The 13,728-nt window shown below is 40.4% G+C and overlaps 1 protein-coding gene across 1 annotated transcript in view; it reads left to right on the forward strand.

The window, feature by feature from the left end:
- CNTNAP2 (contactin associated protein 2) overlaps window positions 1-13,728 on the forward strand; it is a 1,228,588-nt gene that overhangs the window by 518,855 nt on the left and 696,005 nt on the right. The window contains exon 12 of the mRNA XM_042927363.1: window positions 4,033-4,152. Coding sequence (XP_042783297.1) covers window positions 4,033-4,152 — 120 coding nt within the window. The remainder of the gene's footprint in view (window positions 1-4,032; window positions 4,153-13,728) is intronic.

The raw sequence follows: 13,728 nt of genomic DNA on the forward strand, positions 1-13,728 counted from the left end.
ACCCTCAGTTTATTCTCAGTTTTTATCTCTTCATTCCTCATTCAGTTAAAAAACTAATACAGTCTCATTATACCGAGCTGTACTTGCCATCTTACCTCCGTGCCATTATTCTAGATATGTATTTTGCAAGTGTATTTTTAATGATAGTGTAACTGACACACATTATAAGTAGTATGGAAAACAGAAAAGTATGAAGTCTTATATCATCCATAGTCTTATTAATCAAAGATGATCACTGTTACCATGTGGGTGCATTCACCCAAGTATGTTTCTTTTGACATGTATTTTTATTTAGGGTTTTATTTTTTTTAATTTGAGACACAGAGAGAGAGATTGCAAATGGGGTAAAGGGGCAGAAGGAGATAGAGAAAGAAGATCTCAGGTAGGCTCCGTGCTTAGCACGGAGCCCCACACAGGGCTCAATCCCTGAGTCAAAATAAAGAGTCAGACACTCAACTGACTGAGCCACCCAGGCACCCTTATTTTTATTTAGGGCTCTGTATCCCACTCCCTTTTCATTATTTTGAGTGAAGTGAGGTGGCATTCCAGCCTTATTTAAAACTCTACTGTCTTGCCTTTCAGTGTTCTATTTTTTTTCCCTTTTATATCTAAATTTAAAAAAGGAATTAGCCTACCCTTCCAGAGTTAACTTTTTTCCAGGATTGGAGCAGGGCCCTTCAACATGCAGTCAGGACCAGCAGTATCAGGCTCACTTAGAAGCTTATTACAACTGCAAATTCTCTGCTGAATCAGAATCTTTGGGGGGAAGCCCAGGAATCCCCATCTTAACAAGCTGTCCAGTTGATTTTTCACACATGATAAAGTTTGGACTGAAGTACTTGGTGTCCATTTGTGTCGATGAGGCAAAAGCAGCCAGAAGGCCAGTTGTAGGTTAAAGTCACACAGAATAACAGTCACGCTTTGAAGACAAAGAGACAAGCCGCTTGCACACCCAGATTTCCCTCATCTACAAGCCTTCAGAATTGGTTCTTAGTCAGTTCCTCACATTAAGGTCTGTAGCCCTCTTTAGAGTGCTTAGATGCTTTCTTAGACGTGCAGGAGTTACCCGCGCTTACCATCAGATCATGCTTTCGTTAGTTCTGATGGCTTTTCTTAAACATCTACCATGTTAGATTGCATGGAGTAGGAAAGAGAAATGTATCTTCTAGACCCTCCCCACAGGATAATTCACAGTCTTATTAGGAAATAAAATAGTTGTATATGCAATTCCATTACCAACAGTCAATCAAGTCCTAAATGGACTCTAATCAGGTATTACAGGATGTGAGATGAGCAACGGATGCCCCGGATTGTACAGAAAGATGGGTATATTGACCGGACCGTTGACTAGGGAGGCCCTCCTTAAGAAAGGAGGACTGTGAGTAGGACCTGATTAATAAGTAGTATATTAATCATAAAAATTCCACCTCTTAAATGTTGACCGTGGGCCAGATAGAAAGGTGAAGCGGTTGGTGGTGTCATATCCTCCAGCTCTTGTCACTGTATTGCAATGTACCCGATCCCTCTTCTCCAGACAAGGCTAAGTGAGATCAAGCACTTTACCTGTGTTCTGTACATGGTGCTTTGCAGAGTCAGTTCAACCCAAGTCTGTTTGATTGCAGAGTCCTGTTTCTTCGAACTTCTGCGTTAATTGTTAACTCTGGTAGAGAAGGTTGGTAGACTGAGAAAGAGGCTTGTAGTGTATTGCAGATAAAGGTAACCCCAGAAAGGGTGAGCAAGATCCTGTGTCAAATTTGCCTGACCAGTGTGCGAGGTTTACACTGGCAGTTCACCAAAACCAGGAGACAGCTCTTAGGTTTGTCGAAGGTCTTGTAGGCATAGATAGCAATCTGGGATGTAATATCAGAGACTGAAAAATCATTACATTTTTTTTAACATAATGAAAGTATGTCTTAGGACCAGACTAACACTGGGTAAAAAGAATAATTTGTTGGGAAAGTGAAGAGATGTTTGGGTAAGACGACCAATTAATAGTGTGATTATTGTAAACAGATACCACACGATAAGGAAAATGGGGTGTTTACCGGGAGAAAAGAGAGTGACTCATGATTAAATTTAAAAAAAAGAAACGTGAAAGCTTATAATGGCAGATTGGCCAAAGGGTCTAAAGGGAGAACTTTAGAATTCTAACCTGACATTCTGGATCATTTTGAGCTACCCACAAAAACTGTAATTATCTGGAGAGAGGTTACAAAAAAATAGGAGCCAGTTAGAAATGGTGCGTTTAGGTCATTCTGAACTCTTTTTCTTCCTAACTCCCTACACCCACCTGGTCTCCGTCTCCAGTTGATTTTAAAAACATATGAGTCAGTGCCATATACTTTATCTATCCTCGCACTTTCTTATGGAAACAGTCATCCTTCCCCTGGCCTATGGCAATGACAGCCTCTGTGAGCTCATGAATTTCTGAATCACTTCCCTAAAATCTATTGTTTTGCTACAGGAGTTTTCTCTCTAAAACCTACATCTAATTATAGCATCTTCCTGCTGAAGGGTTTAAAAACTCTTCCTCGCTGCCCTTTATTGCAATATTTTAGTTGGCATGGCATTCAAAATTAGAGCAACCATAGTTTATTATCCAAATAAGAGACTTGGGAGACTGAAATTGGGCATATTAATCATCACACTGGGACAAAAGGCGCGTGAGCCCTGCATAACTTTCCATCTTCACCCCTTCCAGTGGCACCTTAATGCATGAGTAATACCACAATAATTAGTGAACAGACCCTACTCCAAAGGCTCTTTATCTGAATTGCTTACAGCTGTATTTGTGTTGCCTAATCCCTGCTCAGCACATCATAGGTACTCAATAATTTGCAGAAAGAATGGAAGGAGGAAAGAAGGGTTAAGTAAAACAAAGCATTTGAGAATTGTTTTAGTCTGGTGTGTTGTTGTTGACGTGAAATAGAATCGGAGGCCCAACATCTTGGCGAGGAAACTACAGGCAGCCAGAGGGAGGCACGGAGAACATGGAAGAGGACAGGAAGGTGGAAAAGGGTCCTGGAATCAGACCCGTCGTTGAAGAATGACAGATCCCAGCCATGTGAATTCCAGTGCACTTTCCCAAAAGACTGTACTATGTGTGCATCTGATGATAGCTCTTTACCAGAAGTAATTCTTAGTTTTGGAAAGACATCTTTCAATCGCTTCTCGGCCTTTTGGCCAAGAGCAAGTGTGGAAAGACATCTTTCAAAGTCATCATAAATGTCAGTGTGGAGCTGTTTTAAAAAGTCTTCCCAATGGTATTCCAGAAGTTGTAACTACAAAGGGGGTATGTAAACGCCCATTTTGTATTTCTAAAAACAGATGCAGTCTCTGTGAGAAAAGAAAATGTGTTGGGAGCATGGGAACAAAAGGGAAAACAATGAAAAGGAACCTGTAATTTAATTACATTGATGTCAGCTTTCCACAAAAACTAGATGCGATGTAATTAATACACCTATAATAAAATGAAGCAGGGATGTGTCTTTCCTTTTTTCTTAAATGAAGGAAGATTAGAAATCCCATGCTGTTTGAGGAAAATTTATGCTATCTATGCAAAAAAAGTGTGTGTGTGTATGTGTGTGTGTGTGTGTGTGTGTGTGTGAGAGAGAGAGAGAGAGAGAGAGAGAGGGATTTTTCTTTTAGCCCAACAAAACAACCAGTATTTATGGCCTTTCAAAATAAAGCCCCCTACAGTAAGGAGATGACATATATAAATAACTACAGATTAAGTATTTTTTCAACGATCATGAGCCCTAATGCAACATTACATTTATTTAACAGTTTATTGTTTGGTTTATATTTTTTTCCAACTATAAAGCCATAGCAGGAACTCGCTATCTTTGTTAGGTCAAAAAGGCTTATAGAGTAAGAACCAAATCATGAATTTAAGTGTAGAGAAAAAGAATGCCACTCCCAACAGGAGGGTATACCACTCGCTAGTGGCAGGCCAGTATTGGATGTGGCTGGGGCACCTATCTGGGGAGCCATTTGCACTGCACCTTTCTCATGTAGGCTATTCTGTTCCAGCGATCTATGAGCCTTCCTGTGAAGCATACAAACACCTGGGCCAGACATCAAATTACTACTGGATAGATCCTGATGGCAGTGGACCGCTGGGGCCTCTGAAAGTCTACTGCAACATGACAGGTAACAGTGCCATATTTATGTTTCACGAACATTCCTTTTCTGCGTGTTGAGCATGGACAGTACTACCCAGGTGTATTTCTTCTGGGCCACATTCTTATCTCAGCGTGTAATAAGCTATGTATTGTTGGATTTGTTCCATAAAACGGTGAAATGTATTTCTACAATAAAATCTTCTAACCTGTTTTTTTTAAAGTCCACCTTCTGACTTGAGCAGGGCATAATTTTAAATTATCAGTATGTAGGGGAAAAACCCAGAAAGTGAAATTGAAGGTTGAAGTCCATAGAAAGGACTGACCCACGAAGCAGCCTCCATGAGTAACGTAGACTGCTTGACTGTCCATACTGCCCGTGTGAGGGGAAGCTTATGGACCATTCCAGAGCTTCCCTGGGCCCCCCAGTTACAGAAGGAGACTTTCTGGGTACTGAAATCCTATTCTGGCATCACCTGCACCTTTCACAAAATGTATCTGGAATTTTCTACATCAGAAGAGAACCTAGTTTTTCTTTACTTCCATATTAAATTTCAGGGTTATGAAATGAAATTGTGGGGTTCTTGTAAACACCCACAATGTGTAAGATATACAGATGTCTAAGAACAGATTTTCCATCAGATACTTAGTAATGTCTTACCCTCCAAAGTAGAAGAGTGTGGGACATGTACTATTCACTGGCTCCAGGAGAGGATCAGCATTTGATGGAAACTGCTGAGGCATTTGATTATAACAGTAACGATGATTATTTGATGCTATTTATGATGATTACTACATGATCTGTCTACTGTGTGTCAGATACCATGATGAATTCTTTACTTACACTACCTGGTTTACATCCTGGCTCCATTGATCTTGGGCACGTTATTTATTAAGTTTAATAACTCAATAAGCCTCAGTACGTTTATCTGTAAAATGGGTTAATAGTAATATCTATATCTACTTCATAACATTATTACATAAATTAAAGAAGATAATGTACGTTCGGTTCTTCACATATTATCTGACACATGGTAGACTTTCAGTAAATGTTACCCGGGAGCAAAGTATTATTATTTTTTGAAGGATTAGAGAGTTAAATATCTTGTTTATATTATTCAGACAAGATTAAATACAAATCTGTTTGAGGCCAATGGTTCTTAAATCTGGCAGTGCTTTAGAATCACGGGTTTCTTGTTCTTATCTTTGTTTTCCACACTTACTGGCTCAACCTCTGGAGACTTTGACTGAATAGTTTGTTGGTTCGCAACCCTCCAGGGAACTTTTCTGGTGTAATCTGAAACCGGAGGGCAGGGGGAGAGGCAGGTCACCCCAGGTTGGCAGGTGGCAGTTTTAAGAAGCACAAGGATGGCAGCAAATTCTTAGAAGTTTCTAAAGAGGCCTTAACTGGGTCCAGTCACATGTACCATACAGGTGTCCTCAGCATCGCATCACCATCTCAACTCTGTTCTTGGAGCAACCTCTAGGAGAGGAAAAGGCTAGTGGAACCCACATTCCAAGGACAGGAGAGGGTGACATTTGGAAGTGAGAAGCCTCGGAGTGCTTGGGTTCAGCTTACAGGACAATCAGTAGTCACATCTTTTCGATGACATTCCCCAACGTAGGTGCGAAATGGAAATAGGATTGTGCCACTCAAAGGGAGAACCCCGAACAGCGTTGAGGGGAAGCAAACCCCGTGGAGGACTCCCCACAATATCAGGAAGCCAGGCATGGCCCAGAACAGAAGGAGAATGATAAAGACAGGAATATAGTATGTAGAGAAAATGGCAAAATGGTAGCTGTCCTCCCAAAATTATCTTTCCACGCCAAGAACTCTAAACATATCCCAGCGAAGAAACCCACGTACCAGAAAGCTTGACGTAAGAGCATATTGATGGTTGTACTCGTCAGTGTACTCAAGTCCTTTCTTGTTTACCTTCATGTTAATCTTATTTGAACTCAAATATAATCGATGAGAACTGGATTTAATCTGTAAGAATCCTGATTTTTATTTCTTCTAATATATACAAAATATGATTATAGTTTAACCCAATACTCTAAACACATCCGGACAATAAAGAGTACAGTACCACCTTATACAGTAAGAATATGCTTCTTGTATCATTCAAGATAGTTATGAACACCAGCGTGTCAGGGACCATTGAAGGCCAGCCGGCATTCTTGGCCTTTTGCCACCCATTAACCCTTCCTTCATCTGGAAAGAACATGAACTTGACATCATTAGGACAGCATGGTACTACACAGGTTGGTTTGGGCTGTTGCATTTCAAGAAATAATATGTTGAAGAGGAGGAGGGAATGACAGCATGAATAATTCTAGAAGTCTTGATATATCTATCGCTCTGTATCCTGAGAAAGTGAATATGCACCTTACTTTATAACACTTGTGTTAAAGAGTAGAGCTGTCCTACTTCTCAGCGACCCAAGCATAATGAGGTGTTACCACTGTTGAATATATCACATATTTTAAAAATGGGAGCAAAACATCTTCTCTGGGGAAGAAACAATGTCTTGGCAGGGATCATCCTTTTTTTCTTTCTTTCTATGGCTGGGGTGGGATGGGGGAGAGCTTTCCACTTGCACAGAGATGTGAAAAATTTAAGGAAAGGGACCTCGCCGACCAATAATATCTGATATAGATTTGGTGGAAAATAAAGACACTATTGAAAATTACTTCTGATTTAGATCTATTCTTTGGAATCCTAAACTGTCAATTCAATTACTAATTTAAAAGAAAGGACAAAGGAAACAAAAACACAATTAATTTAGGTCCTGACAGGAAAAAGGAAGTCTCCCTTGATTTTTGGACAAGGAGTTCCTCCAAACAATCATTATTACCACACTTCTGTCAACGTATGTCTCCACATTGTATTTGTTTGTTTAACATTATCAAATAACTACTGTATTCCTTATCCTCATTATGTTTCATATTGAATCATAGGGGAGGACTTGAAGTGTGTCCCTTTTAGAAAATGTTATTGTTCGATTCAGTCCACAATTTCAACCTGCTGATATCTTTTGGTCACCTAAGCTCACTGTTTCTGTTATATTCTCAATTTCTTCTTTACAATACCTCTGGCAAATCATCCTTACTTCCATCCCCAATTCCTAATAATAGTTTCTTTAAAAACTAAACATGCAACTACTACCTGACCCTGCAGTTGCATTCCTGGACATGTACCCCAGGGGAATAAGGACATGTTCACATGAAAACCTATATGCAGCTTATCACAGCAGACTTAGTGGTAATAGCCAGAAACTGGAAAGAACCCAGATACCCTTCAACAGGTGAAAGGCCAGACAGACTTGGTACACCCATACCATGGGATAGTCTTCAGCAGTAAAAAAAAAAAAAAAAAAAAAAAAAAAAAAAAAAAAAAATGAACTCTTGATCCAATGCAAGAAAAATAAATCTCCAGTGAATTATGCTGAGTGAAAAAAAAATCCAGTCTCAAAACATTATATACTGTCTGATTTCATTTATAGAACATTCTTGAAATGACAAAATTATGGAAATGGAGAACAGCTTAATGGCTGCTGGGGGGTTAAGGAGGGATGGGTGGGAGTACAGAAGGTGTGGTTATAGAAGAGAAACATGAGGGACTCTTGTCCTGATGGAAATGTTTAGTATCCTGACTGTACTGTGAATATCCTGGTTGTGATGCTGTACTGTAGTTTTACAAGGTGGCACCACTGGGTCAAGTGAATGAAGGGTACAAGAGACCTCTCTTATTTATCACAACTGCATATGGATCTATATTACTCAAGGAAGAATTTTAATTAAAAATATATAATACACACCAAAAAAATCCCAAAGACTGTGAATATTTTCACAGTCTTTATGGAAAAACAGTAAGAGTGTTTGAGGATACCTCTACAATCCTTTTTCCAGGCTTCTTTTTTAATTTATATATCCACTATGCATCAGGAATTGTGCCATGCGAGATAAGTGGATAACCAAATGCCTTCACAACTAATAATAAAACACATTTAAAAAGCAAACAAATAGGGGCACCTGGGTGGCTCAGTCGGTGAAGCGTCCAACTTCAGCTCAGGTCATGATCTCATGCTTTGTGGGTTTGAATGTGGCCTCATGGCAGCTCACAGCCTGGAGCCTGCTTCAGATTCTGTGTCTCCTCTCTCTCTGCTCCTCCCCCCACTCACACTCTGCCTCTCTCTCTCTCTCTCTCTCTCTCAAAAATACATAAACATTAAAAAAGGCAAACAAGTGATTTTTCTATCAAGAAAAGTAATGGAATTCTGAGGACATACTTACTTTGGATACTGGATTTTAGATAATGCCTCTCTTGGGAAGCAACTTTTTAGCCAAAATCTAAAGTATGAAAAGAGACAAAGCACTCAGGAAGGTGAGGGGAGGAAATGAGCCCTGTAAATTAACTCTGCAAGGCATGAAAGAGATTGTTTCCTTCCAAGAACCTGAGACCCGAGTGGCCAGAGTCTGGAGCATAGAGAGCCTCGGAGAGGGGCTCAAAGTGAAGCTTCCAGATAGGCAGGGCCAGAGCAGACCAGGCAGTAAGGGTGGAGGTACATAGAAAAGCTTGCTTTTTATGTTTTCAATTATTTTTCAGCACAGGGGTTGGGACTCCATGGAAAGGTTTTAAGCAGGAGAAGGAGAGGGTCTTGTTTAAAATTACCATTGGGGGTGCCATGAGTCGCAGAGTAGAAACACTGAGACTGGTTCTGGAGTTTTTGTGAAAGTCCAAGGAAGCATCATCTCCTTCTTGAACTAGAGTGGTCACAGTTTAAGTGAGGAGAAAGAGATGAATTTTAGATCTATTCTGAAGGTAGACTTATCAGGATGGATGACAGATTAGGTGAGCATAGCTAAAGACAGTTATCAAAAATAACTCCCGAATATGTGGACTGAATGACTAGGTGAATTACAGTGCCATTGGGAGATGTGGACAATTAAGGGAAGAACAGATTTAGAGAAAATTCAAGAAGTCAGTTTTGGCATAGTTAAATGTGAGGTGCTGTATACCATCTGACTTGAGAATCAAATTTTGCAGTTACAGTAAGACCTTACAAAGGATATTTGGGTTAGGTATAAATGTGCTAATTGTTAGCATATGAATATATGACAAGTAATATCACTTAGGGCTTGATGTAAATAGGGAAAAGGCATCTTGGGAATGAGCTCTCAGGAACTCAGCAGAGATCAGGTTTCTGATGATTAAATAACATGTAGGCGTCTAGGAGAATGTAATTGAGAGTACGTGGGGAAAGAGCATCTAAGAGCATTTTGGGGAAAAATGGGTCATCCCTATGGATGTTGAAGTGACTTCTTGGGTCTTAGAGAATGAAAACAAGTTTTGAGGGTGGAGAGTGACTGAATCAATGAAAATGTCTATAATGAACAAGGCAATGCACCTAAGTATAGCAAGTAATGGCAAGCAGGAGGCAGGGAATGTGGTATGGCTGGAAGTGACCAACCTCCAAAGGTCTGCATGGACAACTCTAGGAAACCCTAAAATCAGCAGTTACCCTAGACTCAGGGACCAGCAAAATCTCCCACAAAACAGTGGACTCATGAGCTGAGTCTTAAAGAACAAGTGGGTGTTGTGGGGCCTGGAAAAGTAGCAGAGGGGGTGGGAAAAATTGATCAACTCATACAGTGCTTTGTACGGCATGCAAAAGCAGTTGAAATTTGGTCCTGAGGGAAAAGCAAGCATTTGATAATACTATATTTTTTGTGTTGTTTTGAGAGAGAGAGAGCGCAAGTGAGCAAGGGGCAGAGAGAGAGAAAGAGAGAGAGAGAAAATCAGGGCTCACCTGGGGTTCCTGTTTTTCACAGAAGCAGGGCTCGTGCTCACCCGATGTGGGACTCAAACTCACTGACTGTGAGATCATGACCAGAGCTGAAGTCAGATGCATAATGACCGAGCCACCCAGTTGCCAAAGCATGACCTTGAGTAGAATTCTCCAAAGGAGACCTAGACATAGAACAGGGAGACAAGTTAGAACACCCCTGTTGTAATCCAGGAGTTGAAACTGAGATTTAAGGTGGTGACAGTCAGGTTAAGGAGGGGATTGACTTCATGGATATTTAGGAAGTCGAGTTGGCCAGACTGTGGCTGGTGCGATAAGAGTTGAAAATGATGCCCAGGTTTCTGCCTTGGCTAATTGCGTGAAGTGGAACAAAGAAAACCAGGGCCACGTTAGGAAAGGGGCGTGCCTGGTACAGCTGTGCCATAGGCAGGTACCACTATACAAATGCCCTGTAGAACTTTAAGCACTATCTCAGTTTCTGGTTTCCTTGTAAGTGAAATGTAGGGACTGAAGTGAGAGGATCTCTACACTGACTTCCATTATTAAAAAAAAAAAAAAAAAAAAGAGAGAGAGGGAGAAAGAGAGAGAGGATAAGAAAAAAAGAAAAAGAAAAATTCTATTATGGAACATGAAAGAAAAATGTCACTACTTGCAGTCAAATAACCTAGAGACAGAATCCTCTTATCTCAAATAAGCTTGAATTTACTCATTTCCTGCCCAAGTCTGACATAAATTGGCACTCCTCATTTTCTATCATGAGGCGGGTCTCCTACTATGCAATTCTTCTTTTGACTATTTGCAGTTCAGGGCTACATGGCTTGGAAATTAGGGGGTACCCTAAATGACAGAGCACTTCAAGTACTGTGGAGTTGGTATTGAGGAGAGAATGTATCCATTGAAGTCTTTTGTGGAAGAAGACATCGTTCTACGCAAGCCAAAGCCTGGTTTTCTTGTTTGGATCTTAGGGCGTATTATAAAACGTAGGCACGGTCACCCTTGCCAGGAGGTGACCCTCTTTCTCCACTCTGACCCTCTCTCTGAGAATTTGCTGTTGTAAATATGACTTTCATGAACATAAACTGTCATATATTTTGAGTTTTTACCTCTGTTATCCGTGCAGTTTTTTTTTTTAACATTTAAGCTCCTAGTTCTATTTTCTTAAGATGTTTACCAACATCTCTTCCTAGAAACCTTGAACTTTTATATTTGAAGCTTCATTTGCTTCTTTCTGCCCGCTGATTAATAACAATTTGTATATAAAGCTAGATCCAGCCATTATCCTCAGTAAGTAAGAAACTTACTCCTTATCTCTAAATCAAAAACAATGTTTTTCTTAATATTCTGTACGCTAATTCATGTTCTTTATAACCCTCTCTGCATTCGTGTTTAATTTTTTTTAATTTAAGTAAGCATCCGTGCTGTAGCGTGTGAAATTGGAAGTCCAAACACCTCCTGTATTCTTCCTAGAACTAGTTTTGTAGTTTTATCCAAAAAGCCATTAAGCTTGTTTACATAATTTGTGCTTTATAAAGCCCTGGGATTTAGCTGATCAAATTCTATTATCCTCTATAATGGTAAAAGCTGTTCATGTCTTTTTAATCTAATATTTATAGAGAGCTTGTTACTCAAGTTCCTAAGCACTTGCACTCGGTAATATCATTTTATTTATTATTATGCTTCTCAGAAGTTTCGGCAGTGAAGTAAAGGAAATGAGTCTCTGGTGGTGCGCGTGGCTTCCTGGGAAGTATCGTGAACCTCCCCCACCATTCCTGCTCATATACCCTTCCCCCCCAGGCAAAGCAAAGCGGGTCCTTCTCGATCATATTCAGTTTCTTCGCAGCTCACAATTTATTATGTCAACGTTTCCGTCGGTCAGGAGTCGACCACAGGTTAGCGGGCCCACTGCTCAGGTCTCACAGGCTGAAATGAAGGAGTCAGAGGGGCCGTGATTTCCTCTGAGGCTTGGGATCCTCTCCCATGTTCATTCAAGTTGTTGACAGAATTCAGTTCCTTGTAGTTTTAATGAGGGCCCGTTTCCTTCCTGGCTGTTGGCTGTGGATGCTCTCAGCAATCCAGGCTGCTGCTCCCAGGTCCCAGCCGTGAGTCCCTCTCACAGCTTGGCAGTTGATGGATCTCTCTGGTCTCCAGACTGTCTCTCAAGAGCTCACTCGAGTAGGTCATGACTACCCAGGATAATTACCTGTTTGATTAACGGAAGTCAATTGATTGGGGGCCTTGCTTACATCAGCAAAATCTCTTTACCTTTGCCAAGTAGAGGGACCTACCTGCAGGAGTTATGACCCATCGTGCTCGCTGATCCTACCCACGTTCAAGGGGTGGGGCCTAGCAGGGAGTAAACCCCGGGTGACGGGAATCTTGGCGGCCATCTTTGTATTCTTCTCACCACACCTAGCTAAGAATACCTTTGTGGAGTAGTCATAATTCCAGCTGCATTCATTCTTATCTTTTGAGTAACAGTGCCACGTTTAGTGTGTAAAATATTAAGCTTTTTTAATTATCATTTTTCTTAGAGCCTTTAGCATATTGTTCAGTTTAGGAAATCTTGAAAATACGATTTTAAAAAAATAAAAACTGCTTACCAGCTCCAGATATGAATTACTAACATGGTAGGAAATGTGTCATAAAGGCTTTGCATTTTATACTTGAAGCTGTATATATTCTCGAGGCAAACTTAATGTCCGGCGCTATTCTAGGTGGATTGCCCGTGTTAACTCGTTCATCATCCAGTAGTTCAGAACAACCCCACAAGGTAGGTAATGATCAGCAATACTAAGCCCTAAGTCACACAGCAAATCTTAGTAAGTTACGGAGGTTGACTTCTTAGGGTTGTGCGATTCAGAACCAGAGGTCCTAGTTACTGTGTGTGTGTGTGTGTGTGTGTGTGTGTGTGTGTGTCTGTGTGGTTCAAACACTACTCCTCATTTTGGATTTTGTAGTATGATCTGTAATATGATTTCCAAAATCAGCACCTCGTACCCATATCTTTCCGTGATTGTTATCATCAAAACTTCCTTACACGGCTCTAATTTATTATCTGTGGTTTGGACAGCATTTTTGCTGTAAACTATTTACTTCTTAATTGAGCAACGAATGCCTTAGGGTTTTTAATCAGAGAACACATTTTACATGAAATCAGAATCGAAACCATTAAGCAATTATTATCAATTTTAGCTCTAAATTCAACTACAAGTTACAGTTTTCTGAGAGCTTTATAGGATAAGTCATATATTTCCTATCTACCTAGGTTAGCCATCCCTTAGGGTTTGAGCCCAACTTTAAGGATAATTTAAATTCTGTTGCCAATATCTAGTTATTTTGTCAATGTAAAATCTTACTCCGAATCTAACCAAATCTGGTGTGAGAATGTAACGACATTGAATGGAATTGTGTTGGGGATCATAGTGCGTAATATTTAATGTGATCACAGTGCCTTATTCTTCCCTTTTCTGCAAGGAAACCAGCAAGAAATGAGGACACACGCAGCCCCCCTATTCTCTGTTAGGCTTATTAACATCCGCAGACCGGGCATTACTATGCTTCCAGTCCCTTGGTGTTTCCATGTGTCATGAACTATTTCTCTGATAAATTTGTGGCCTCAAGTGGAAGCCTCAAAACACTGGCTTCTTCCATTTTATTCCCTCTGCTCATTTATATTTTTTCTCATCACAGGCCTTTTCTCTCCCTTTTCGGTCTCCTAACCCAGTGCACCTCCTCCTTTGTTAACCTGCACATAGAAGAGCTCTCCTTGGCGTCTCCTCTTAGGACGTCTTCTCCTC

Source organism: Panthera leo, chromosome A2 (genome assembly GCF_018350215.1).
Source record: "Panthera leo isolate Ple1 chromosome A2, P.leo_Ple1_pat1.1, whole genome shotgun sequence".
In the NCBI taxonomy this organism is placed as follows: domain Eukaryota; kingdom Metazoa; phylum Chordata; class Mammalia; order Carnivora; family Felidae; genus Panthera; species Panthera leo.